The 27485-nt window shown below is 54.2% G+C and overlaps 8 protein-coding genes across 8 annotated transcripts; 5 read left to right on the plus strand and 3 right to left on the minus strand.

The window, feature by feature from the left end:
- Positions 1-1331: 1331 nt before the first annotated feature.
- CABS01_02485 (thyroid receptor-interacting protein 13) lies at positions 1332-2045 on the minus strand (the record flags this gene model as incomplete). The annotated part of the gene is made up of 5 exons (XM_060535863.1): positions 1332-1338; positions 1395-1602; positions 1653-1746; positions 1810-1839; positions 1920-2045. The coding sequence occupies 5 exons, from the start codon at positions 2043-2045 to the stop codon at positions 1332-1334; spliced, it is 465 nt and encodes a 154-aa protein (XP_060396168.1).
- Positions 2046-4502: 2457 nt separating this feature from the next.
- Positions 4503-7230, plus strand: CABS01_02486 (uncharacterized protein; the record flags this gene model as incomplete). Its single annotated transcript, XM_060535864.1, has 3 exons — positions 4503-4787; positions 4840-6983; positions 7041-7230. 3 exons carry the CDS (start codon positions 4503-4505, stop codon positions 7228-7230), a joined length of 2619 nt encoding a protein of 872 aa, XP_060396169.1.
- A 4249-nt stretch (positions 7231-11479) lies between these two features.
- On the plus strand, positions 11480-13285 carry CABS01_02487 (major facilitator superfamily transporter; the record flags this gene model as incomplete). The annotated part of the gene is made up of 1 exon (XM_060535865.1): positions 11480-13285. The coding sequence occupies one exon, from the start codon at positions 11480-11482 to the stop codon at positions 13283-13285; it is 1806 nt and encodes a 601-aa protein (XP_060396170.1).
- Positions 13286-13777: 492 nt separating this feature from the next.
- On the minus strand, positions 13778-14863 carry CABS01_02488 (D-isomer specific 2-hydroxyacid dehydrogenase; the record flags this gene model as incomplete). Its single annotated transcript, XM_060535866.1, has 1 exon — positions 13778-14863. One exon carries the CDS (start codon positions 14861-14863, stop codon positions 13778-13780), a length of 1086 nt encoding a protein of 361 aa, XP_060396171.1.
- A 1849-nt stretch (positions 14864-16712) lies between these two features.
- CABS01_02489 (F-box domain-containing protein) lies at positions 16713-18779 on the plus strand (the record flags this gene model as incomplete). Its single annotated transcript, XM_060535867.1, has 2 exons — positions 16713-18689; positions 18759-18779. 2 exons carry the CDS (start codon positions 16713-16715, stop codon positions 18777-18779), a joined length of 1998 nt encoding a protein of 665 aa, XP_060396172.1.
- A 233-nt stretch (positions 18780-19012) lies between these two features.
- CABS01_02490 (uncharacterized protein) lies at positions 19013-21399 on the minus strand (the record flags this gene model as incomplete). Its single annotated transcript, XM_060535868.1, has 3 exons — positions 19013-20521; positions 20577-21319; positions 21375-21399. The coding sequence occupies 3 exons, from the start codon at positions 21397-21399 to the stop codon at positions 19013-19015; spliced, it is 2277 nt and encodes a 758-aa protein (XP_060396173.1).
- Positions 21400-22035: 636 nt separating this feature from the next.
- CABS01_02491 (uncharacterized protein) lies at positions 22036-22494 on the plus strand (the record flags this gene model as incomplete). The annotated part of the gene is made up of 1 exon (XM_060535869.1): positions 22036-22494. One exon carries the CDS (start codon positions 22036-22038, stop codon positions 22492-22494), a length of 459 nt encoding a protein of 152 aa, XP_060396174.1.
- Positions 22495-24296: 1802 nt separating this feature from the next.
- On the plus strand, positions 24297-26007 carry CABS01_02492 (major facilitator superfamily transporter; the record flags this gene model as incomplete). The annotated part of the gene is made up of 5 exons (XM_060535870.1): positions 24297-24404; positions 24463-24507; positions 24569-24774; positions 24835-24997; positions 25045-26007. 5 exons carry the CDS (start codon positions 24297-24299, stop codon positions 26005-26007), a joined length of 1485 nt encoding a protein of 494 aa, XP_060396175.1.
- Between the last annotated feature and the right edge of the window lie 1478 nt (positions 26008-27485).

Here is a 27485-nt window from a genome sequence, read left to right on the forward strand (position 1 = left end):
TCCAAGACAAAATAGAAGCCAGAGTTCCTAGAGCTTTCAGCTTGGCGTCTAGATCAAGTGCGGGGGAACTCGCTAGGAACTTTACCGACTGACATACGCAAGCCACCGAACGACAAGTAAGAAGCACCTCATTCGAGTCGCTCGGTGAAGCTCAGGCCATGAGTGGTCTGGACCCCTCATGCAAGCAAACCAATATGGTGATTGATCATGTACCGGTGAGGGACGGCACGCGGCGGCTGAAGTCGCTAGCACGGTAGGGCATTTCTGGACACTGCATTTTGGATGCTTGGCCGAGACAAAAGTCTCGGCTGGGCAGTAACCCTGGATGAATGCGACGAGACAGACCCTGAGTCTAAAGCTTTCGCCCCCAAGGGACTGCTCGAGGAAGATTGATCACAATGCGGGGTTTATTAGTTGGAAGATGGCAAGGCGAGTATTGAGATTCCGGGATCGGAAATTCCTCCTTTTATTCATCTACTGCTATCGATTACAGCCATCACTTCCTGAGTTTATCATATGCCCATTAAATGTCGAAAGGCCGTAGGAAGTCTAATCGATCTTCTACATTTCTCGTCATGCCCAAGAGGTCTTAGATCTTGGTCAGCAAATATACACTGTCGTTGATGACGGTATATTTCATTCTGCACCCAAGCTGATGGACCTCGCCGTCGGTCTCGCTCGGAGCACCCATCTCTCTTGATGTTGGCAGCAACAGTCGTGACAAGGCTGGTGTAAATCCAAGTCATCGATGATGTCTATTTCGACAACGACATCATCAGCGGGAGCAGTATGGCATCAGAGCTGATGGAAAGCCTATTGCCGAATCTCATCTTCCGTCGGCCTTTGCTGCTTCATGCATTGGAGTTTCATCGCAATGCTCCAATGCATGCCGTCGTGATGCCGTCGATATGATGTAGAGCCAATGCCAGAGATTGCGGTCGAGCATGTCGATCATGCTGTGTGTGGCCCTGGCCGAGACAGCGTGTCGCGCCCTTAGATTGTTAAGGCTGCTAGAATGAGCGTCTGTGATGCACATAAATAGGCCATGCAGACTCGTGGCTCGACGTCATCGGGTTCGCGATGTCAGTCGATGCTCTCAACATCGCCCACAATGGTAGCTGATGATGGGGTGTTCGGCGTTCTCGGCCGAGCGCTTTTCCGGACCTCGGAGGTCCCCCCTGTGAGAAGCACGGCATTACGGAATGTCGCCGGGAGAGATCGACTAAAGTGCCAGGTCCAAGTTAACGGGAAACGGCCTCAGTATTTGCGTCTCTTTCGCTGATTTCAGATGAAGTAGCTTAATCAGTAACCAAGCCAGTAAGTGATCAGATTCAGCATCTAGAGAGCCAGAAGGTCAGTAATATGCACGTTATAGTCGAGAGAGGTATTCTTACAGTTCCCAAATGCCATCGACTTTAGTGGCGCTTGGAAGAATGTCCACCAGCTCATCATCCGACTCAGAGGGTGACTCTGGAGTGCATCCGTAGAGGTTGACTTTGATGGCAACGTCGCGGATAGAGACGACACGAGTAGATGGATCCAGGCCTTGGAACTCAACCACACGAAGAGAGTGGAACATGTCGCTTGGAATCTCCTTGTGGACTATGCTGATGGTAAGCAGTGCGATCCCAAAAGAGAATGAAGAAACTTACAAACTGGCTCCTTCAAGAGGTCAGCCTCAAGTGAGATGACAGTGTCATCCTTGAGTTTGGGTGCGCTCCATTCTCTTTCAAGCTTGGAGAGAAGCTGAGGCACGTTAGATGACGGAAAATGGGATCAATGAGGTTCATATCAGAGAACTGAACATACCAGTTGGCATCCCTTGTCTGTGTGCGCAAGCTGTTCTCATTGTAAGCAACTGTCCGACAAAATTTGGGGGGAAAAGCTCGTGAAAATGAGCATTGCGGGGCAGAACGTACACCTTTGCCATCCTTAAAACGGGCCTCAACATAAGCGATGCCCTTCTTGGGCTTGGAGATGAAGATGTAGTCGTCGGTCCGACCAAAGGTCAATTGGGTCTCGCTCATCTTGAGTGTGTCGAGCATGTCCCTGTTTCTCAATTGCTCTCGGAGATCGTCGTCGATGTCGGCGGGCAGTTTGTGGAGGAGAGAGGGGCATGGAGGGGTTCGTGAAATGGGGCAGAAAAGATTGGAAATTGCCGAAATTTTCGTGGTCGATTGGCGAATCCGGGAGGAGTGGAACGACCGGGGAAGTGGTTTCCCTCTTTTTTTTTTCCTCTCCTTCCTTCCTTTTTTTTCTCGATGTACTTTGTACCGGTTGTGGGCCGACAAAAGCCGTGGAGGCAGGTGCATCCAATGCAGGTCGGTTTGGAGGAAGGTGCAGTCCAATTGGATGGGAAGGCAAGGGCTGATCCCAATTCCACAGCGTCGGGAAAGAGCGACTCGGGAGGGTATGCGGTGCAGCGGTGGGCTTGAAGCCTGGAGTCTGGACGGGAATGGACGGGACTGGACTGGGGAAAAGGGAGGGCGGGAACTGGGTAAATGGAGGGGAAGGGGCGGGAAGACGAGCGCTAATAACCACGGCGGCAGGGACCGGTCGTATTAAGGAACCTTGGGAACGTCTCCAAATGTCGCCGGACGCAGTTTGTCACTTCGATTAAGGTACGGATGCCCGCTTACAGACCCAAATACAAGGAACATCGAGACTGAGACTTTGACAAGAGAGAAAAGTGACACTAGGAGAACCAATCCAGACCCGTCGATAACAAAGGCAATGGCCGCCGCTCCCCTTGCTTCGATGAAGTTTGCTGAAGTTTCGGTTATAAAAAAGAACGGCGGCCAGCCAGAACAAGAACAATCAAACAATGAGATGGTTCTTCGACCGTCTTTGCATCAGAGCCACCCGCGCTGCACTCGCCCCCGGCCGGGCCGCACCTTGGCACTCGAGTGGCCCTGCAGACTGTTTCGCCCGAGTCTCAACTGAAGCAAGACGTTTTATTCCCTTTGCTGCCTGCTCTTTGCTCCCGTTTCTCATGTCGTTGTTTTCAACTTCAACACCCTTCCGACGGAGTATGTCCGCAGCATTTGTAGGTACATGCGCCAAATCCAGACTTGTTCTCTGCAGAAGCCATATCTGGCCATGTGTAGACGGGCGCATCAGTTGTCATCGTCTGCGTCCATGGGCGCCATGCCTCTCTGAACTCTGTACTGCAAACGGTGTTACTCAAGGCGCGCTGCAGACGCCAAGTCTCTGCAGCCACTGGCGCCCGATGATCTAGCTCTTTGTCGCCGACTGCAGATGACCACACTGTCATTCAAAGAATCGAGGAAGAGGTACAACACCGCGATGCACCGCCTTCCCAATAATCGGTATGAATGCACGATGCACGATGCACGAAGCTGGAACATGGTTCCGATGTCTGTGATGGGCACACTGCAAACATTACTTGTCAGTGCGCGGCTTGCCCAGATGGCACTTTCACCAGGAACGCATTGAAACCTGTGGAATTTTGAGGCGGAAATTCCCATCCATCTCAACTTTTGGTCGTCCGAGCACTTGGTAATTGCTGCCAAATACTCTGCCCGTGGAACAGAGATAGCATGGAAAACTCCGCCAAACGGCTTCTTCGTTGAGGCTGTGCTGTCTCACGGTGAAGCTTTTCGGCGTGCTCGTTCGAAATGCAGCTCGCCTGCAGCACCGGGCATCAGAACTAGCTAGACAGAGCGCCGCGTGGCTGTGTAAGCCCTGCAGCTTCACTTCATGAGCTCTGAATTCTTCCCCTGCAAGAATGGAGGTAAGTATCTCCCTCGGATCAGCGGTGGTGAACAGAGTGGAAGGGCCGAAATAAGCCGGGAGAGCGTCGGTCTACCTAGGTCCCACCCCACGGCAGTGGGGCCGATGATCGCCAAAACTTTTGAGGGAGCAGCCGAGCAGCCGTCCGTCTTGGCCGTCACTAATTGTCCTGCAGATAAAGGAACAGTAAAGGGTGAGTATCTTGAAGCACCGCGTATCAAATCTAAGGTCAAGTGGCTTGCCGAAAAAGTAAGCTGTGCCGTAGGGCCTCTCATTCGGCATCTGCAATGTGCCGGCCGCAACCTTGCGTACTCTTCTTCTCATTGAACAATTGGGACCATGACCGGATAGCAAAAGGAAAGCCTTATAGGGCTGCCGGAACACCCCGTACTCTTGAGGGGCCTTTTTGTGCATTTTGATGCAGAAGAATGCAGGCACAGCGTGCGCACTCGCGCCCTTCGATCCCTCGTGTGGCTGGAGCGCTGGTTCATCCCAGCCACCTCATTAAAACTGTGGCGTTGCTTATCTAATACCACCAGAACCACAATCACCCGACGCATCATCACGTCACAGGTTCGGATGAAAGTGGAGACCTCCCTCGGGCCTGGAGCTCCCAGCACCTGTTTCAACCCACTACCGTACCTCACGATTTGGAGTCTCTCCAACACATCACCAATTTCTACCCAACGACTCGCGACTCAATAGCTCCATCAGTCGCATCCGAATCGGGGAGACCTGCTTCACGCAAGATGGAATATTTGGTGTTTGAAGACAAACCGCCAGAGGCCATCAAACCGAGCGATCGTGACGTTTGGGTCCAACTCGGTTTGTCCCTGGTTCTTGGCCTCACAGCATTCACCACCTTCTGCTTCTTGCGCCCACGATGGCCGACCCTGTACGCCGCGCGCAAGCGCAGACTGGACCCCAAAATCGGTTTGCCCGCACTGCCGGATACCTTCTTTGGGTGGATTCCGGGACTTTATCGCGTTACTGAGGAGCAAGTCCTCGCCTCTGCCGGTCTCGATGCCTTTGTCGTAAGTCCGAAGATACCACTCGTGACTGGGCATACTTATCTGACGGGAACAGTTTCTTGCCTTCTTCAAAATGGCTATCCGCATTCTGGCTATACTGGCCTTCTTCGCCTATACCGTGATGCTACCCATCAATGCTGCGCTCGGACCTGAGACTTTCCCTCCAACGAAACCAAAACCTAGTAAAACTCCTACGGCCTCTATCGCGATGGAGACTCGCGCTCTGGGAGTTTATTCACACGACGAAAACTCGGTCTGGGATGCTCCGGACGGCGACGACGAGAGTTTCAACATGGCAAAGAGCTACATCTGGGCATGGCTGGCGTTTGGCTACTTCTTCACGGGCTTGACCCTCTACGTCCTAAACAAGGCGACCTTTAGAGTCATTCATGTTCGTCAAGAGTACCTCGGCACACAGTCAACAATCACCGACAGAACATTCCGCCTTACTGGCATTCCTCGAAATCTACGCGACGAAGGGAAAATCAAGAAACTCATCGAAAAGCTAGAAATTGGCGAGGTCGAGCATGTCAATCTGTGCTGCGACTGGCGGGAGCTCGACTCGCTCATTGCTCAAAGAGCGCAGGCTTTGGCTCAGCTTGAAGAGACTTGGAGCGTGTATCTCGGAAAACAGGCAGCGCTCCCCAAGTCAGTCCAGCGCCTCCGCGACCCCCAGGCCGAGCCCTCAGTCTTGGAGCCTCGAGAAGACGAAGTCGACGAGGAGGCTGGAGAGAATGGTGGATTACTAGGGCACGAAAACATCAACCCCGAACTCGTCGAGAGACCGCGCCCCAAAGTGAGATTATGGTATGGCTTGCTCAAACTTCAGAGTCGCAAGATAGACGCCCTTGACTACTACGAGGAGAAGCTGCGACGCCTCGACGACAGAATCCGCGAGGCGAGAAAGAAGAACTTCACCCCGGCCGATCTGGCCTTCGTCACGATGGACTCGATCGCCGCTTGTCAGATGGCAATCCAGGCCCGCATCGACCCTCGACCGGGACAGCTTCTTACGAAGCCCGCACCCGCTCCTTCTGATGTAATGTGGCCCAACACGTACGCACCTCGTGGGATTCGTCGCCTCCGTTCATGGATCATTACGATATTTGTCGCCGTCCTCTCCGTGCTGTGGTTGACAATCGTTGCGTCTATTGCTAGTCTGCTAAGCGTTCGCAACTTCCAGACGTGGTTCCCTGGCATTGTTGGATTTTTCGACCAATATCCAACACTACGTGCCTTGATCGAAACCGGCTTGCCAACGCTTCTCGTTTCGTTGCTGAACGTTGCCGTGCCATATCTCTACGAATACCTCTCGTACGAGCAAGGTATGATCTCCAAGGGTGACGTGGAGCTCTCCATCATTTCCAAAAACTTCTTCTTCACCTTCTTCAACATCTTTGTTGTCTTTGCCACTTCCAACGCAGCTTTCACCGTTGCCAACTTGGTTCGTCAGATCCAGGATATCTGGAAAAGTCCTGCTACCCTGACGCGACAAATTGCCGGGCAGATCCAGGACCTCGGAATATTCTACACCAACTTCATCATGCTTCAAGGTATTGGCCTCTTCCCCTTTAGGCTGCTTCAAGTCGGCAGCGTCTTCCTCTACCCGATCTACCGGATGGGCGCCAAGACCCCCAGGGACTTTGCCGAAATCATGCAGCCAACTGTGTTCAGCTACGGATTCTACCTACCGACGGCAATGCTCATTTTCATGCTGTGCCTGTTGTACAGCACATTGGGATTCGGCTGGCTCATTCTGACCGTCGGCCTCTTTTACTTCATTCTTGGCTACTTCACTTACAAATACCAACTGCTCTACGCAATGGACCAGCCTCAGCATGCGACCGGCGGCGCCTGGAGAATCATCAGTTACCGCGTTATTCTTGGTCTGTTCGTGTCGCAGGTGATACTTTCCAGTATCATGGCACTGTCGCTTGCCTTTGTCCAGTCTATTGCTGTCTTACCTCTGATTGCATTTACGGTCTGGTACAGCTTCTACTTTAAACGTCGTTTCGAGCCGCTTACGCGATACATATCTCTGCGCAGCATCCGCATTGAGATTGACCCTGAGGATGCGGCTGTACTTGACGAAGACTTTGAGGGGCCGCGACCCTCGCAAGGTTTGCTCAGGCGCGGGAGCACCATTGATGAGGACAAAGAAAAGGGCTTGACCTTTGCGAATCCAAGCTTGACCTCTCGGTATGTTGAACCATGTTGAACCATGTCGATTCGTTCCTGTTCATTAACTCTCCGCAGTCTAGAAGAGCCGTGGATCTACCAGGATCCGCCGCCAGTCCACAATAACACGGACGACGACGAAGAGAGCGGCCCGGATACGGAGACTCCAAATGCTCCCGAGAACACGGCCTCGGCCGCCTCAGACAGCTCAATGAGCCTGGGCGACACGCACATCTGGCGACAGCAGGCTGACAGCAACAATCGCTAGTGCGTAGGAGCTTCGCCAAGCTGTTTGCAGCTGCGTTTGTAGATACTCTCATGTGTGCATAAGGGAACATTGCTTAATGATTAGGAGACGCCGGGGTGGGTAGCGGGGGTAACAGCACTATACCACTGGAGTTTGGAGTGATTGAGTGTTTCCATCAAGATAATGAGAATTCATGAACGATGCAGACAGACGGATTCAGTGACAGGCTGGTCCATGTGGTGATACTGTCGAAGTCTCAAGACGAATCCCCCCGGTTTATAGGTCTTGCCAAGACACCGACCGCGGGTTTATGCTATGGTCAGTCACAGAATACTTTCAAGAATCGCAAAACTCGTGATGAAGCTGGTAAGCTTAGTGGATCCTTGCACTGGTGCTACACTCCATTCGGAGACTTCCAAAGCGCCATCATCGACCACCAAAATCGACAATCTTCCACCTCGCGATGAGCGGAGCTTGGCCGTTCCGGATCGTGGAAATGACAAGGAGGTCTACGTTCGCGGTCGGAGGTCGTGAGCAGTCGGCGGAGATGGAGGCGAGGGCAGAGAGATTGACAGGTTCTGCTTGGCTGCATGTCAGATGGACTATCACACCGGCCGGTCTACTCGCGGAGAGTAAAAGCCCCGCGAGGTCTGTGTGTGTATCTTTGGTTGTCTCTGACACCGGCAACGGCAGCGGTAACGGGTAGGCAGCCAAGATCTGACTGCTTGAGCTTGGGACCCGAGTGGCCGATAGACCGGGGCTATCTCTCAAAGAGCCCAAAGAGTAGATAATCGAAAAGCCAAGGCTCAAAATGCGTCACTCCGTCTACGTTACATTAGGGTCTAGTGACGATCACAGGAAGGAATCTTTTCCTTAAAGGCTTGGCGGCTTTAGGGACGGGGGCTAGAGGGTTGGAAACGCCGACCACGAGGTGTGCCGGGGCGGATGGGGGCGCGGGAACCGTAGGCGCGAGCTCCGACTTTTTTCGAAACGGGACCCACTATTTTTGAAGTCTTTACCTCGTGAGCTCAAGGTATGCGATAGCGCTGGTTATGGTTCAACGGTTCGTTAATACCCGTTTGTTTACACCTTTATTTACCTACCTTCGAGGGTTAGTAGCCGTACACATGAGTAAGGTAGGTGATCATGGGATAAAATCCACGATACCGGGTGCTAGTCCGTCAGGCAGCAATTGCCAAAATGGCAACCCACGTCAATGGTCAAGGTCTCAGGATCTCCAAAGAAATGTTAGCACCTCGTGCCATCCACACCGTAGCCCATCTTGCCACGAGAAAGAGGCTCTTTTAGAATGAAACCTTAGCTTGCCCCTACTCCCACTCCCACCATTCCGGGCTCATCTCGCAGGTCTGCGTTCAGGGAGAAGCACCCCTTGGAGAATCGTAAGATGCTCTGTCATCGCGGGCTCCCAACCCCCACCCTTGACAGGTACACTGCAGACTGCAGTATCCCCTTATCCACCTGCAGTCAGTTCTGGAACCGTTGGAGCCTCTGGAGCCTCTTCTTGTATCACCACTTGTTGATCTCTGCGACATCGGTGGCATCTGTCAGACTGTCGCCCAGTTGAAAAGGTCTCGAATTGCTCGAGAGACGCCCGCTGGGCCCTCTTATTAACCTCTTGGCTCGCCTCGTGGGTTTTACATCTAGGAGGAGAATCGGGGCCACCGCCATGTGGGAACAATTCAGCTGTACACCGTAGGCTGTAGCAGCACGACTTCGGAACTTCCTAGTCGCCTATCAGTGAGATGGTGATACGCCCAAACACCGAGGTGACTTGGGCTTCTCGCTGATAACGCCGCGGACGCAAGCCTGTGGTGAGTAAGGTATCAGGGAGTGAGTTCCTGCCCATGGCCCCCCACTTGGGTCCGGCGGGAATAAGCACAATCTTGCAAGCGTAATCAAATGCATGCACTAAGAGTCTTGAGATCCTTGGAATTCGAGAAAACCTTTTTGCAGCGGTACCCACTTGCTGAAGTCCTTGCTTGGTTGCTACGTTGAAGGTATCGTGCTTCGAAGCCTCACCGGCGTCGTTCATGTTGGCTGGAGAGGAGCATCCCCAGCTGAAGTATGTACCTTGGCTGGTTACCCTTGACGAGACCCCAATCATCAAGACTTTAGAGGCACATAGAAAGAATTTCAAAGAAAAAAGGTGTGGGTTTTGCGGCAAGCTGATCAACTCGTCAAGAAGCTGCCACTCCCAACGGCAAGTTCCATAGCAACGAAATCTCGGGAAGCCATCTGCGTGACTGACTGTGTGTCCGGCCGGAGGGCCCACTTTCAAGCCCGCCGGGTATCCACGCGGTCCGTGCATCCCGGACGAAAGGCGCCCAGCTCGGCTCTGGAATCGTAAATTCGCAAGGTACTTCGGTAAATACCAACTTGTCAACCGATACAATTAGCTGTATCCCAGGCTTCGAAAGCCCGTGGTTCTTGACTTCTGAATACCGACAAAGAAGGATGAATGAAGCTATTCGAGGCTCAGACGGAGAGAGATCGTGAGCAGGCGTCTCCAGAAGGGGAGTAGACAAGAGAATCGCTTCGCAGATAGAAGTATCAACGATTCTGAGGCTCAATTGTTGACAAGTCCTCGGCTATGGCTCGAAAAAAATCCAGAGATGAAAAATTTGGTATGGATCGCCTCAAGTTTGATTTAGTATGACGACACCCCGAGCTCGTCCCGAGATTTCTCCCCCCTGTTCCTCAGCCCTGGGAAGGCCACACAATCGCGGACGTCGGACTGGGGCTACCCCTGTCATCCAGAGGCCAAGACGCTCTAGTGCCGCCCAAAAGTCATTCCCTCTTATTCCCAGACCCGTCCTGCTTTTGCATTTTTGCGTCGCCGGGCAGAGCCGCGAAGAAGTGTGTACTTTTCACAAGAACGAGAAGCGTATTGAGGGTTTCGTTTTGGCTGACTGAGATCTCAAACTTGGAATAGCATTTATTTTTCCCTCAAAAGCTGCTGAGTCCGGGGTCGCCGTGGACATTTCCCCATGAGAATTACGGATGAAGTTGCGATGACGATTTGCTGGATCCGTTCCCGCTGCGTGTTCTTCCAACCTCAAATGAAGCTTTTTCCAAACACGGCCTGTCGACCAGACCAGACCAGCATTCTCGCTCTAGTCCAATCCTGGGATAGCCTCAGAATCTGATTCAGTCTCTTCAGTCTTTACAGTATGAAAGGTCAGAGAAGCCCCCTGCACGCGCGCCTAGAACCAGTACCGCCCTCCGTAGAGCAAAGCCAAAAAAGCAACAGTCGGCGCTCGTGTCAAACGCGCCGCCGACATTTTGAAGAGGCTCTATTCGCGCTGGCCACACAAACTGTTACTTTGTTACTCTGCCCCCCACTCCAAACCCGACTTCTTGGCTCTCGCCTCCCCGTGATGGCCGTCCACTACCTTCTTCGACCAGAGCCGCCAAACCCAAAGCTGCAGGGAGCTTGCCATTGCATCTGCTAGGGCGGCGCGAACGGGCAGCACGTTATCTCGTACCTCTCACATGTTTCTTTTTCTCTAGGCAGCTTGGAATGTCACCCCTCCGTTCTCGCAATTTTTGACACACGCCCCTTCGCCTTTCCGCGGTGGGGAACATCCCGGCGGAAAGAAAATCAGAGAAAGTGGTCCACGAAAACTCGACGCGTGTAGGTATATTACACTCAGAAAGAGCAAAAGGACCCTCACATGAACGACTCACGGACCATGCTGTTATCGCTGCGTCTAGACTCGACTCTACTGCAAATTTTGAGAGTAAACAAGGGGGTAGGAGGGAGAACAATGGAACACGACGATAAACCGGGTTGGGCGATTCGGACGGGAAAAGCGGGTCTCCGTCCATCCAGATAAGTGGGGCACCACCCCGAATGCCGCCGCCGAAGTATCCCATTCCCAAGCCATAGCCCGAATTGCGACCGGTTCCCTTACTCTCAGGTTGTTTACCCATTCAATGGAGTGCAGGGGAGGGGCGTGCGTATCTTTCCCGATGCAAGGCACCTTGTTCATCTCACACCAACAGTGACTCAGTTCCCTTCGTGTGTGGCTCTTCTCCCCAAGATGAGGCCGAGTATAAAGTCAGGGTGATGCCCCCCCTTTCATCCGAGGAGGGTATCTTACTATTCCTTGATTATCGTGTGTTCAAACCGGGCCATACACCATAGCCCTCAACTCTTCAGACTTCCCTCCCAAGACCCCCCTTTCCCACCAGGGACCCCCTGAAGACAAACCACATCAACCAAAGCAAACACACCCAAACCGCAAAGATGGATCAGCCATCAAGAACATCATCACACACCCTACCGCCAGGCTCCTCCTCAGACTCAGACGGCGCCGCACCAGCACCCCAATACGCCCCGGTATCCGCCCACACCCGCACTCCCTCCGGCACCGCCCGCCCGAACCGCCGCTCCTCCATCGCCTCAAACGTCCTCCACCCCGTAAAGACGAAGGAGGAAATCGACCCAGAGCTGGACGTAAACCTCCCCTACCGCACCCTCTCCCCCAACGCAAACCTCGACGAGTACCGCGTAGAAACCCACAATGGCGAGATCCCAGCCGACGGCTCAGCAGCGCCCGCGGGCCGAGGAGACTACAAGCTCGTCACCTTCGTCCCCAACGACCCCCAGAACCCAAAGAACTGGAGCAAGGCATACAAGTGGTACTGCACAATGGTCGTCGCCCTGACCTGCTTCGTCGTCGCCTTCTGCTCCTCCGTAATTACGGCCGACATCGAGGGTGTCGCAGCAGAGTTCCACGTCTCAGAGGAAGCCGCCCTCGTCTCCATTACCGTCTTCGTCATCGGCTTCGGCATCGGTCCCATGGCCTTCGCGCCCCTTTCCGAAATCTACGGCCGCCAGGTGATTTACGCGTCCACCCTCCTCCTCGCCGTAATCTTCATCATCCCCTGCGCCGTCGCCAAGAACCTCGCCACCTTACTCGTCTGCCGCGCCATCGACGGCATTGCTTTCTCCGCGCCCATGACCCTCGTGGGCGGCACCCTCGCAGACCTCTGGCGCAACGAGGAGCGCGGCGTCCCGATGGCAGCCTTCTCCGCCGCGCCCTTCATCGGCCCCGCCATCGGTCCCTTGGTCGGAGGCTTCCTCTCCGACGCGGCAGGCTGGCGCTGGCTGTACTGGATCCAGCTCATCATGGCCTTCGTCGTCTGGGTCCTCATCTCCTTCACCGTCCCCGAGACCTACGCGCCCACGATCCTCGCCCGCCGCGCCGCGAAAATGCGCAAGGAGACCGGCGACGCGACCCACGTCACGGAGCAGGACATCGACATGCGTCCCTTCAGCGAGCGCCTGGGAATCTTCCTCATCCGGCCCTTCCAGCTCCTCTTTGGCGAGCTCATCGTCTTCCTCATCTCCATCTACATGTCCGTCCTCTACGGCCTGCTCTACATGTTCTTCGTCGCCTTCCCCATCATCTACCAGAAGCGCAAGGGCTACTCCGCCTCCTCCACGGGTCTCATGTTTATCCCCCTCGCCGTCGGCGTTCTCTTGTCGGCCGCCTGTTCCCCTTGGGTGAACAAGCACTACCTCACCCTCGTCGCGAAGCACAACGGCCACCCGCCCGCCGAGGCCCGCCTCATCCCCATGATGCTCAGCTGCTGGTTCATCCCCATCGGCCTCTTCATCTTCGCCTGGACCTCCTACGCAGATCTCCACTGGGCCGGCCCCGCGTTCGGCGGCTTCCCCGTCGGCTTCGGCTTCATCTTCTTGTACAACTCGGCAAACAACTACCTCGTCGACTCCTACCAGCACCAAGCCGCCTCCGCCCTCGCCGCAAAGACCTGCATCCGCTCCTTCTGGGGCGCCGCCGTCGTCCTCTTCACCGAGCAAATGTATGACCGCCTCGGCGACCAGTGGGCCTCGTCCCTCCTCGCCTTCCTCGGTCTCGCGTGCTGTGCGATTCCCTTCCTCTTCTGGGTCTACGGAGCCCGCATCCGTGCCAGGAGCAAGTACGCCTATTCTGGTGATGACGAGGAGACGTCGGGATCCGATGAGGAAAAGGCCAAGCCGCCGAAGAACGCGTTGGCTCCTACCCGCACCTTTGAGCCCGCGTAAGCGATTCGGATATTCGATATGTATACATCTCGATACATAGCAAAACACCCAGAGAGCTGCTGTATCTCAGCGACTTGTTCCTGGCGCCTTGGCTATCGGCCCTGGATTCGATGGTAATCTTTGTTTATTCGGCGTAAAGAGGAGGCTGGCGTTGGATAGTGGAATCCAGGAGCGAAAGGCATTTAGACTATAGACCCATATAAAGCCCAACGGCCGGCGCCGTTCATAATCCTAAATAAAATTGAAATTGAAACAGTCGGGTTCAAGTGCATGCACATGTGGGTAATGCAACCATTTGGAAATATCAATCCGTTCTTCGTCAAACGTTTCATCTGCATGAGAGGAGCGATGCGACAGTGGATGTAGGGAATCGTCTATTCGTAAGTCGTAATCTGTAGCCATCTATTTGCTCAAGAGTTGAAGAGAAGGGTATTCACCAATCTACAGGTCTTTGTTTCATACCCACCAGCCACCAGCAGGGTTCTCCTAACCTCAGACAATACGCACCGGGAGAGACTCTCTGCGAGACATTAAAAACTCTTCCTTGACCAAAGAGTTGTCGCACTTGCGTCCCAGCATAAAGTCTTCGAGGTTGCGGAATGTGCACTCGGAGATCTCCTGCAGCGCTTCTTCGGTGAAGAAACCTTGGTGGCCACAGATGAGGACGTTGGGGAAGGTCATCAAACGGGTCAGCAAGTCGTCGTCGATAATATGACCAGAGTGGTCATTGTAGAAGAGATCTCCCTCGCCTTCGTATACGTCCAGGGCCAGACCGCCAAGATGCTTAGTCTTGAGGGCGTGAACGACAGATTTGGTATCGACGAGACCGCCACGAGATGTGTTGATGAGCATAGCGCCAGGCTTCATCTGCTTCAGCGTCTTTTCGTTGATGATATGCTTCGTCTTTTCCATCAGAGGGCAGTGCAAACTGATGAAGTCGCACTTGGGAAGGAGCTCCTCCAGAGGCAGGTACTCGCCGAGCTCCTTGAAGGCGTCTGACTCGTAGGGGTCAAAGGCGTATAGTGTGCAGCCGAAGCCCTTCATGATGCGGGCCATGGAAACGCCAATCCTGCCGGTGCCAATGATGCCCACCGTCTTGCCATGTACAGTCTTGCCGAGAAGGCCATCGAGGTTAAAGTTGCCCTCGCGGGTTCGGTTGTAGGCTCGGTGGGTGCGTCGGTTGAGGGATTGAAGCAGGGCGACGGCGAACTCGGCTACAGCCTCGGGGGAGTAGGAAGGGACATTGGCAACGAAGATGCCCAACTTTTCGGCAGTCTTAAGGTCGACGTTGTTGAAGCCTGCGCAGCGAAGGAGGATGGCTCTGCAGCCGGCCTTGTGGAGCTCCTCGACGACGTCGGCGGTGAGGGAGTCGTTTACAAAGACGCAGACGGCATCGACATCTTTGACGAGCGAGACGGTCTCGGTGGAGAGGGAGAAGTCGTGGTAGATGATGCCAAAGTCAGTGTTGTCGTCGACGAGCTTCTCGTTATGCTTCTTGAACTCTTCCTTCCTGACGTCGTGGGCGGCATTGATGTATTTCTTGTCGTACGCCTTGGCGCTGAAGACGGCGAGCTTCATTGTGGCGGTCGGACGCAATTGAGGGGTAGAGTTTGATGCCGTGGAGAGACAGTAGCTGGCTGAGTAGGTATTTGGGGAGAGTCTTCTGTAAAGGTGTCTAAGAAGAGGGTGCAGAGCAGGATGGAAAAGTTAATCGGAATTGGTGGTACGAATTGAGGGGATTTTGTATGAAGATGAGGGAGAGCAGAGACAGAGGAGAAGAAGGAGGAGGGTCGGGAACGAACGAAGCCAAGCAAAGGCGCGCGTCAGCTCCTTCCTTCTCCTTCTTGGCTGCCCGCAGACGGGCCATGCCTCCTTCCTCCTCCCTCATTTCTCCCTCCTACCTTCTCTTTCCTTAGCTACCTACCTTAAGGTACCTATTCAAAGGTACATCTTGCCTCGTGCCGCATTGGGAGCAGCAAGTGCAGTGCCCGCGTTCTTTCCTTCTCCATGTCAGTGTCAATGGCAAAATCTGCGTCAGCATCTTTCTGTGGTTGCCCAATCCGGCGCTCAAAATCAGTTTCCAGCTGAACTCTGCCAGATGACGTGGATGAACCCCCAACTGCAGCTGCTACTCTTTTTTTAAGCTTGACTACGTGGTGAATGCCATTCGCTTGCGCCCAGAGCTACCCCGCCATCCATGAATGCTTTTCTGCCAGGTCGGGAGCTCTGGGCATCTCGCTAACCGAAAGCAGAATTACAACCCCACTGGGTCCGGTCCTGTCAGAGGAACTGTCAGGCGCCCTGCCCTGGATCTTCAGGGGAGCCCCAGTAAATCTTCAGTCGCATTTGAGCGTTTTCATCGACATCACCAGCTTCACGGTTGAGGACTCGAGACAATACGAATTTGAGAATACTCAGATTCATCTTCACTCATGCATGTTGGAAAACCAATCATAAGAACAATCGGTCTCTTCACCTTAAATGCTTTTCCGGGCTGGGTCTTCCACTGCATGAACGCACCCTCTCAGGTCCACAGACACGCTCGAGGTACTGAATGAGTCAGCAAATGAGTGTAGATCCGAGAGTCGCACAAAGCTACCACCACAACAACGTTTTTGAACAAGAAACTCACGAAAATCGCGAGAAGAATGTCTTTAATAATAATATGGGCACGTGATGGGTGTTTTGTACGAATTATCTCGATCAAAAAGCAAAAGAATGATCAGTGGGAGGCTTGAACTCCCGGCCTTGGCATTACACAACATTTCAGGTGAAATATTAGTACCACGCTCTAACCAACTGAGCTAACCGACCAGTTGTTGATAATCCCCTGGAGCTGGCTCATACTTGAATGTTCAGCTTGTTCGGTTCCTCGACTTCTCCTCCCCCTCAGTTTTGCCGTGCATCCTGTCGGTTTTTGTGTTCTCCAGACTCTCTCTAATGAAGACAGCTTTGGATGGGTAGGAGCACTCTGGTATCTAAATCAGGAGATGTTGCTCTTTCAGGCACTTTGATGTCGTTGGCAACTGCTTTTCTGCCTTCCTGCAACCCACACGGCTAGCACTCACCTGCCGTTATCTCTTCACCTTCTCACTGCAACTGACAAGATGGAAACTCCAGAAACTTTTAGTCACCTGCTGGCAAGAGGCGTACATAGAGCTTGTATCCTACTTATGAGTTTGCAGAATCGCGAGTCCCCGTTCTCGTGAGAACTCATTTCTTGACCACAACATCGTCTTCAATCATCAAGCCCCGACCAGCATCAACATCACCCACGTCACCACTTGCATCACCAGCAGTTCCAGGGACTTCTATCATCGCCCGAAGTACGCCCTGAACCTTTATCCCGGTCTCTACTCTATCACTCTCTTTAGGTATCTTTTCTTCGACAACATTTCAGACCTCAGATCCCTGGCTTGACTCTGCCATGACGAACCAGCCCGGCCAGCGTCCGCTGTTGTACAGCCATGGCCATGGCTATCACGCGATGCAACAGCTGCCAGTTTCTCAAAGGCTCCCAATCGAGATATTGCTTGGTATCTACTTGCTCTTGGATCCATGCGACTTCAATTCCTCACGGCACACCTGCCGCTCCTGGTTCTTAGCCGGCATGAATGAGACTATTCTTGGCCGCATGTTGTCGAGGGGCGGGTGGACCTCGAGCATCAATAGCATACTTGGCCATCAAGCTTCCAGCAACACGGACAAGTCGGTGCCAAGTCGAGCGTCTGTCATGTCCAAATGGCTCACGAGAGAATGCACTCTCGGCCCGCGTCACAACGGGAGCAAGCCCGCTTTCGTCGAAATCGGCCAGACGCACTTCATCGGCGGTTCTCCGATATCTACCAGCGACGAACGAAACATTGTCTACACCGTAAGTATGTGCGGTCGATACTTGATGGTCACCCACGGATGCACCATCCTGGTCTATGAGCTGCATCACCAGTGCGAAGAGAGCTTCTCACGTCCATGGCCCATATCTTCTCGGAAGGAGCACTCGAACTATCGCAAGAGTCGCAAGGGCCAACTTCGACTTATCACTGTCATTAACTGCGGATCTCCTGTACTTGCCTGCGCTATGGACACGACATGGGCACGCAACCATGTTGCTGTGCTCGTTCAAGGCCGTCTTGGCCTTGTCTTCGAAATCCAAGGGTTACCCGTATTGCCCATCAAGTACTCAACCCAAAACAAACTGTGTAACTGTGACACACAGCAAATACCGCACTCCCTGCCTTTGCAAGCAAAGCTACAATCCACCCACTACAACGTGGGCACGGCCGACTGTCCTCCTCGCTCCGTCGCCATTTGCCCTCATCGTTCTTACGTCGCCTTTGGCAGCTCCTCGGCTATCGAGATACATAACAATGATGGAGGTGCAAAGCAAAATGCCCGCCGCTTTGCTTTGTCCACACCCAGCGACTACATCTATTTCCTTCCTCCGGGTGACGCAAACGACCCAAGACGCAAACTTCGCCTGATCAGCGCTGCGTCAATCTCAGACTGCCACGCCGGCTCGCTGCAAGACGTATTGGGTGGGCTTGGCTTCAATGAAATCAACTTTACCCCCCAAGTCCCGGTTATCATCTCACGACTTGAGACGTCTGAACTAGAGGAAGACGCTTCGAACGTCTATACCATCATGGAGCAGCAGTTGTCCGCCTCCCTCGGTCCCTTTGCCAATCAAAGAAGCCAGTGGACAAGAACGGGAAGAGTCCTCCCAAGGCCTAGATTATCCACTGCCGACAACTATCGAGCCGTGCCCTTGAGCGACGGGTCTCACATCCTTTTTACAGACCCCAAGACTAGGTACCTGAGCCTGGTTTGTGATGATACCAAATGGTCGAGGCGGGGCATTGTGACCAAGGTGAAGTTTTGTCCACCAGCGGCAGCATGCGAAAGTGCGCCGCTCATGTATGCCGTTGGGAGGGACTTGGTACATGGTGTGAGAATTGCTGCCGTTTTCCCAACGACACGGTGGACGGAAGGAGAAGGGTTCCAACCAGGGGAGCAAATTCTCGCTTTCTACACCATCCCACCAGATATGTTCCGAGATCTCTCAAGCACTAACAGCCTCCTGAGTTTGGTCGACAGCCAAGGGGAACATCAATGGGCTCATTGGTGGCCGACATTGCAGCATACAGTTCAACAATTTCTCAAAGCCAAGAACGGCGGGTTGAACAGCAAGGACAACCGGAACCCAAGGCCAAAGTTTCCAATTGATGTCTACGGCCAAGTCGTTGCCGTTTGCTCTGGCATCGTCGACCTTTCGATGGGATTAGGCCCTGATATGATGATCTGGGCGTTTGGAAGAGAGGGCTTGGCTCGTTGCTGGGCATTGAACACCGGAAACACCAAGCTCGTGCGAAGGCATGCAATCTTGGGTGACGGAAGCATGCGAAAGGTGGACGGCGATGGGGATTTGACGATGTTGTAGACGGGCTAGGATTGGTCACTGACGATGAACTATTAGGCGGCACAGGACAAACGCTGACATCCTGGTGAGCGATACTGATGTGTTTCCAGTGGCGAGGATGGAAAATGTTATCTTTGGAGGTGTGCAATAGCGAGACTGCACACTGGGCTATGCTGGTTTCAGCAATGCTGGCCGATAGCGAATGATGGACAATTACAGGAAATAGAAAAGTATTACCTATAGAAATGATTAGATTCTCAAAGCCTGAGATGTAAGATTTCGCTTCATCCGTCTTCTAGTCATTGATCTTTCTAGCGTCTATAGATGCCATGTATCGTGTAATCCTTCTGTGGCCCGTTGACAGTATACTTGATATTCCACTCCTCGAGGTTGACAGCCTTGAAGGTGAAGTCGTACTTTACGTCATAATAATCGTCAATGCAAAGGTGCCCAGCCTTTGCCTGCCAGGGGTTCTTCTGGTCATCTTGTGGCGGTCCTTCGAACTCGATCTCGTGGAAGAGGTAATCTGCCCGCTTCGGCTCGTTGACTTTTGCGAACCAGACGCTGATTGTGTCTTTCTTTTCGTCGTAGCGCCAGACGTAGCGGCGGGTCGCGCGGAAGACGAGGCCGTTTGAGGCGCGAAATTCGCCGTCTTCGATGTAGAGGTATTCTGTCGCCAGGGCGCCGTCGTCGTTGGCGTCTGGGGTTTCATCCGCGGAGGCGGGTCTGGAGGCGCACTTCAGGCCGTCGGCGGTCTTGTTGCGGAGGAGGAATTGCGCTGTCCCGCTGAAGTGGCCGCTTGGGTGGCTCGGTAATCTGCTCGTGAGATCGCGTTCTAGCTTCCATGTTCCCAGTAAGCTGCGGAAGACGGCGCGGGGCACGAAGCGGGATGTGGTTAGGCCTGCGACTGCTGTGTCGTTTGTTTGTGCTAGAGACTTCTCGGCTTCGGATTTTGCGGACTCGGAGGCGAGTGGGGAGAGGTAGCGTGCTGGGGTGAGTATGTCCATTGGTTTGTTGTTGTGAGGGAGGGCCGGGGTGAGGGGGCTCGCGGGCAGGGAGATGGGGATGGAGAGGGCGAGGGAGAATTGTTGCATTAGGTAGGCGTAGTCGCCCATTGGGAACTGGGAGGCGCGGGGGTCGTCGCGGAGGGAGACGGTGCGCCAGTCTGAGGCGTCGTCTAGGAGGGCTTCGGTGAGGGCCGGCGGGCGTGTCGAAGGGGATGACGTCCAGAGGGCGGAGAGGAAGCGGGCTTGCATTTCCATTACGCCCCAGTAGGGGGACCGGTAGAAGCCTACGAAGCCGAGGGTCGGGAGGTCTTTGACGTGGGTTCCGTGGAAGGCGAGGGCGAGGGGGAGAGAGGGGTGGGAGGAAGAGTGGTTTAGGGTTGTGAGGACGGAGGAGGGGAGGAAGGAGAGACAGGGGGAGGGGTCGAAGCCCGTTGCGAGGATGACGGCTGCGACGTTCTCGATTTCCGGAGTGGCGGCGGAGGAGGAGGAGGAAGGGTTCGTGATTTTTGCGGTTGTGCCGGTGACGGAGTCGAGTTTGCCGGTTGTGATGTTGATGAGGCCGGCGCGGACGAATTCCATGTAGTTCTCCGAGACGGCGAGGTAGGCCGGGTCCGAGTGGTGTTTGGACGTCACGGCGACGGAGGGGGAGAAGTCGGATTGGTCTTGGCCTAGGGAGGTTGTGTAGATGCCGTGGGTTAGGCGTGCGGCGTCTGGGGTGATGTGGCCTTGGCTGTTCTCGAGGGGGTGTGGGCGGTTGCTGAGGTTGTAGGATGGGAAGTCTAGTGGTAGGAAGGGGGCTGCTTTCGCGCCGGGCTTGAGCTTTGTGTCAGCAAGTCGAGTCTCTCCATGTCTGGAAGATGGGGCATACCTTTGGCGTGGTGTGGAGTGGAAACACCCACGTAGGACGCTGGGTGAGATGCTCGACTGTGAGCTTCTCCGCGTTCGGCACGGGGTTCGGGTCCGGTGCGTTGATGGCGCAGGAAATGTGCGTGGCGATGGTCCCCGCGATCTCGACGCCAGACATCTGCCCTCCCACGACTAGAATCTTGCCGCCGTTCTTGACGCCGTCCGGGAACAGGGTCTGTAGATCCCGGTACTTGCTGCTGTGGACCACGGGGATATCCGTACCGGCACCGCCAGAGACGACGTCTGGCACAATGGGCTTGCCAAAGAAGCCGGAAGACACAAGCAGGTAATCAAACACGCTCGTCTCCCTTCCGCCAGCCTCGCTCTCGACGGTGACGGTCCATGAGCCGTCTTTGGAGGAGAGCTTCGTTTCGACGACACGGTGGCCGAGCTTCAAGGTTGCTGCAGCGGCAGCATCAGTGCCCTTGAGGTAGCGCTCGATGTAGCGTTCCAGGTACCGGCCAACCATCCAGGCGCGCGGGAAGTCCGGGTCCTCAGGGGCCCAGGCGAGGTCGCTGAACTGCACGGTGTGCTTGCTCTGGTTGGCGAGCATGAGAGGGTGGACGAGGCCGTCGACATCGTCGCGGCGCGTGGGCCATAAGCCGCCGATGCGCCGTTGGGCGTCAAAGATTGTCACGTCAAAGGCGCCCTTTGGTGCGTTGTGGAGGAGAGTCTTTGCGGCGACGAGGCCGGAGGGGCCGGCGCCTTGAGACTATGGTGTTAGCAAAGACTCGGGCGCGAGAGAGAAGGTGGTCCTTACCGACGATGCATACACGTTTGGCCATGGTGATGGGTCTCAACGCAGGGGATGGTGGGGTGTTCGAGAGTGTGTGAGTGAATTGCCCCTCACTGACAGAATCAAACCCCTGTTGGATGGGTTAGGAAGTCGAACTCGGGATGAATTGGGGGAAGGGTATCGTATATAGCATCCCTTGAAGACGGGAACATGTGACGGTGAGCACTGCAACCTCTCATCGCCTGAGAGATGAAGTTCTCACGTCAGAAGCCACCGCCGAAAGCGCCATCGTCGCAGTCGGGGATTAGCGGCAATGGTGGGGCTTGTCGCCGATCGACGCCGGCGCTTTCCGCGATGACTCAGCTGGGTTGGTCTTGTTTAGCGCCAGCCGGCATGACGTTTAGCCGGCTGGCAACTCCCGTCCACTCCACTGGCCTCTGTCATCACCATCTCCCAACCCTCTTTCTCCATGCTCCATCATCGCATCCACTGCAGCTCGCGGTCTAAGCATCGCCTTTTTCGCACGCCAATATGTCATCATGAAATTTCATCGTCTCATTAGTTACACAATGCTGCGACACGTCCGCCATCTATGCAATGCAGTTGATGCACGAAACGTCCGCAGTTGACAAGCAATACCGTGTGGGCATGCATCGTCAGCTCCAGCACCGCCAGAATGCCAGCCATGCTGGAAGCCTTCATGTCTTGTTCCGGGCAGGTTGAGTTCGACCAATGTCAATTGTCGAACAAGTCCAGGACGCCGAGCCTGGAAGTCCAGCTATCCGCAAGCTCCCGAAGTCTGAAGAGAACCATTCAGTCCATCGACTCTGAGGCAAGCTCCCGCCCCGAAAGCTTGGAACACGAAAGCAGGGACTATTCGAGACGGCTGATGGTCGGAGCGGCCCAACGACGGCCAGTCGGCTTGCGACAGAGAATTATCGACGGCTTTCTGCCATGTCCCGAGCTACAGGCCCTCCTTACCGCCAGCCTGGCCCCGGGCGCGGATTGCCAAGCCAGGGCGTCGGGACCCGTTACGGCCGGTTCGGGACCAGACGCCGCACCGACATGGATATCTCTTCGGCTTCGTGCAGTCAGTGGGCCTACCTACGTTTATTCAGAACTTCGGATGGCACCAAATACCTAGCCCCTGTCCACTCATCTTCGGATGAATATCCAGCACCGACTGATCATCGATCCGCCCAATGACCCATCATGATTACTAGCATTCTCTGCCAGGGACCATGGTGCTGCAGCATGCCAAGCCGGGACAAGACCTACCATCCCGGGGATGTTCAACGGCGCAAATGCGGCCAGCATCTTTGGGCCCATCTGTTGACGAACCCCCAAGTAACGTCGTTCTTCGAACCGGCGATATGCTTGAATCATGCCCGTGGTCGCACGTCAGTCCATTGTAGTCATGGACCTGCCTATTCTGATTATCAAAGACTTATCTGTGGGGCGGCCATCTGCATTACATACAAGTCGCACAGAAAGACCAGCTCAACCGAGCAGGGTGCATTATTGGCCATCCAACCTCGCCATACGGTGTTTCTTGTGCCACTCGGCGGTGTTCGTGCGACTACTGCACAGATCTTGAGCAACGGCGTCACCCTTGTCCTCACGTGGGTGTATTCCAAATACGTGCACAACGACCCAGCCCGTTCCCCGTCCCACTAAGACTAGCAGGAAGGGCAGAGTGGCTGGCATCATCTTGGGGAACCGTCAACCAGTTGCTATTGACCGAGCTTACTGCAGATCCAGCGGTACTTCTTTTCCATTCGAAGTGTCGGCCGTCAAATCAAGCTTGCCCGGCATCAGCCCGCCCCAATGCTAGAGCGCTAGGACGCAGATCAATGCTTGTTGTGGTCGAGTGACTGAGCTTGCAACCGCGGGGTCACGCCGGAGATAAGCTAGTCTTTGCCCACGCGGACCGATGACCGTTAGATTCCCCCTCTCTTCTTAGTCTCGACGGGTAGAACCCCCCTCCCCAGACTCTCCCCACGGGCAAATGGAGTCTCAGATGGAGCCCCCGGCTCATACAATGTTGTCAACTAGCTCCACTGGCAAGCTCTCACCTTGTCGGGAAAAGCATTCGATGCGGATGAGATGCGCCCTCTCTCCCATCTACCTGTGACTTCCTCAAGCATGGAGTCAGAATATGCTGTGAACCCAACGATTCTAGACTACCTCGCAAGCCACCATGGGTCTCGGGATTCCGGTCCATGGTGAATACCTGTTCGTGGTCATGGACTGGAGTTCGCAAGGCTAAGACACGTCAGAGAAATCAACCGATGCGCGCGTGTCTCCGATGTCTTCCCCTTGGCTTCCCTCGCATCCTTCGAGAAGCAGATACTGCTGCTGAGGTTCATCCCTTTATTATTGACGTCGCCGCCCGCGTTCCTGGTCTTGGTCCTGCAGGATAACCACGCGGTCTAATCGGTACTGGAGACCCTAGCATTGTATTCTGTCAGATTCATCACGCCGCTCGAAAGCGGCGTATCAACATCCCTTGACCGAGTTCTCTGTTCCACGTCAAACGTGGAGCCCCCAATGGCTACTAACGATAAGCCACTTGTTCCGCTGCAGCGGTTTGGCTACCAGTCACAGAGAAGGTTCCATTGCCGAGTGTATCCCGAAGGTCGTCTGCCGGTGATGGGGGAGGGTTGCTCTTACGTTCCCCACCTCCCGCCGTCGCGGACAGGTCTCCTTAGTTTATATTTGACCAGGTCTCCCGCCGATCTGGTTTGGCTTCCGTCAAGCATCTTGGTTACCACCCCAAACTCATTCGTCCGCCACCCGAGCCAGCATTTACTCAGCCTTCCCCCCAATATCTGACTACGTCTGTTCTCAAAATCTGAGCCTTCTATTGCGAGGCTTTTCTCTTATTTCGTCTCAAACGCGGCCGAAACCAAACTTTGATATCGGCTTCAGATACACCCCACCACGATGAGCGACACAGAGAAGGCTGCGGCCTCCCATACATCAGACCAAGGCACGCAGGATATTCCGCGTGACCCTGACGCGCACCTCAGTGAAGAAGAGAGGCTTGAAGTCGTATGTCATGCCCTTCGTGTCCAATCAAACGCCCAGTAAACTGACCTACACATTGCAGGAGCGAAAGTTAGTCAGGAGGCTCGACTGGATCCTGATTCCATGGGTACGTATCATGCATGCTCATGTCCTGCGGGCATAAGTGCATTTAACTGACGCCGGCGCAGCTATGCATCCTTTACCTCTTAGCTTTCCTCGATAGAACCAACATTGGGAATGCGAAAATCGCCGGTTTGAACAAAGACCTGGGCCTGACGAGTTCCATGTACAACTCGTCGCTCACAATTTTCTTCGTCTCGTATGCGGTGTTCGAGCCCTTGACGAACATTCTGCTCAAGAAATTGCGACCGTCAATCTTCATTCCCATCATCATGTGAGCAAAGGACAGCCTAGTTCCAGTCTTTATCTGGCATGGTGTGCTGACCCAGTACAGGATTCTCTGGGGGGCATCAATGACGGGCATGGGATTCGTACACAACTGGAGTGGGTTGATGGCCGCGCGCTGGTTCTTGGGCCTTACCGAGGCTGGGCTTTTCCCGGGCGTTAACTACTACCTATCATGTTGGTACAAGAGATCAGAATTTGGCATCCGCGCTGTAAGTTCTCAGCTCAACTAGACGTCCCTCCAAGCTAACCTGTCCAGGCCGTCTTCTTCTCAGCTGCAGCCATCTCGGGCTCATTCGGTGGCGCCCTCGCAGCAGGCATCGAGCAAATGGCCGGCGTCGGCGGCCGCCCGGGCTGGGCATGGATCTTTATCCTCGAAGGCCTCCTCACCGTGGTCTTCGGCGTCGCCTCCTTCTGGATGGTCCACGACTTCCCCGACGAGGCTAAGTTCCTCTCCGACGACGATCGGGCCCGCGTCATCCGACGTCTAAAGATGGACCAGCAGGCCTCTGCCAACCACGAGGAGTTCAAGATGACGTTCTTCTGGCAGGCTGTCAAAGACTGGAAGATGTGGCTGGGCATGGTCATCTACATGGGCTGCGACATGCCGCTTTACGCCTTTAGTCTGTTCTTGCCCACCATCGTCAACGAACTTGGGTGGAATACGAGTATCGTACGATCGCAGCTGATGACGGTCCCGCCTTATGCTGCGGCGGCGATTTTCACCATCTTTATCGGATATGTGGCGGACAGGACGAAACAGCGTGGTCTATGCAACATTGGAGTCAGCCTCATCGGCATGGTAGGCTTCTGTATGCTCATCGCTACCGAGAGCGCCCAAGTCAAATACGCAGGCACCTTTCTCGGAGCTCTCGGCATCTACCCATGCATCGCCAACACCATCACCTGGGTCGCCAACAACAATGAGGGCGTCTACAAGCGCGGCGTGGTACTGGGCTTTGTGATTGGATGGGGAAACTTGAATGGTATCGTCAGCTCCAACATTTACTTCCACGGCCCGCGGTTCCCAGAGGGCCATGGCGTTGTGTTGGCGTACATGTCCATTTTCTTGTGTGGCGGCAGTGCGCTCATGACGACTTTGCTCAGGATCGAGAATAAGAAGAGGAGGCAGGGGAAAAGAGATCACTGGGTTGAGAATAAATCTGAGAAGGAGATTGAGGCGCTCGGTGACAAGAGGCCAGACTTCCAGTACACCTTGTAATGCACAGGACTGAAATTTCAACAAGACCTTGTCTATTCACTTAGACTTGATGCCATGAACAACCTCTCAGGAGAATGGATGATACTTGCACTGGGGGAAATGTCTTGTGGCCAAAGAGATGCACTGATGTAATAGACGACGTGTCTTTATCGATGCGAAATCTCACACCTCTTAGTCAACTAAGAATTGCCGTCTGCTATGATTGCCACGCAAGCTCTTGTCATTCAAGCCAAAGGCCTCTTGTACCAGATGTAATGGAAACTCATCTCTCTGAGAGGCTATGACCATCTATAAGTCCCAAATTGAGCCGAGAAGTCACGAATCAGATCCAAGATCTGGTCCACCGCCCTGATGGTCTAGCGGTATGATTCTCCCTTAGGGTCTTCGCGACACGTCTGGGAGAGGTCCCAGGTTCGAATCCTGGTTAGGGCCCAAACCTTTTGCATTTTGCTCGAAACAGCAATTCTTATGATCCCCATCTTCTAATCTTTCACCTGGTAACATTTCTGAAGACGCCGGACCCATAATGCAGTCGGGACGGTTGACCGTTGATGGACCACCGAACCTGACAACATTTAAGACATTACAGCACATCGCCACAAACCTTCCAATACGGCGGCGTGTCGTGCCTCCTACCACCATAGCTCGACCGTCTCAAAAGTTGAAAAATACATTCATTGGGTCTGTGACGCCGCTGCACATCACGTAGGCACTTGGAATGGCTCTTTCCACGCGCGCGCAAACTTCTCAATCTGGGTTGTGCCATGGAGCTCGATTGCGCGGCTACACGACGGACCTTGTTTTGCCTCCAAACGGTGCCTGGATAGGTAGAGGGGAGGTTGGCGACAAGATACTGAGGAGTCTGTGAAGCTGCTCCGTCTGATTTCTCTGGACGACAGATCCGAGATCGAGTCCTGTGCGAGTGTTGCAGCCGTGTTTTCGGGATCCACTGTCCGCCGTACACTATCATCTGTGTCGACCGTTGATTGTATGACGTTTACTTTGCTGGTTTCCGCCGAGTACGGATCTTGAGAGTAGAGTGTATTACACGATCTATCACTTTCCTTACCAGTCGTGGTTACTCTGATGTCGTTCGGGCCGAAGCTCTGGGCAGGAGTTTGCGGCCGAAGGCCCTATGGTTGTCATTGTATGCCTCCATTTGTAAACTAGCTCTGCGGTCTACCTACCCTAAGTGGACCATAATCCCAATGTCCTATGCTCCAGTGCTTCACAGAAGATGGGCTTCAGAAGAGTTGCGCATGGCTTTTCTTGATTGAAAGTAAACGATGAATAAGCCGGTCCCAAAATCGTGCCAGCTATTTGCTTTTACCATGAGCTAAGACGTCTTGAGAAGTTGAGTAGTAGACACTTTGAGCGAAGTTACCCTGCCCACGAAGGAGGCTCACCTGCATCGGCGGCCCCACAGAAGGTAACTCACAAACTGTTCAAGATTGCCAGTGTATTTTTGGGCTTCGAAC

The sequence above is a fragment of the Colletotrichum abscissum genome (assembly GCF_030869225.1).
Source record: "Colletotrichum abscissum strain IMI 504890 chromosome Unknown Scaffold_4.1, whole genome shotgun sequence".
Lineage (NCBI taxonomy): Eukaryota > Fungi > Ascomycota > Sordariomycetes > Glomerellales > Glomerellaceae > Colletotrichum > Colletotrichum abscissum.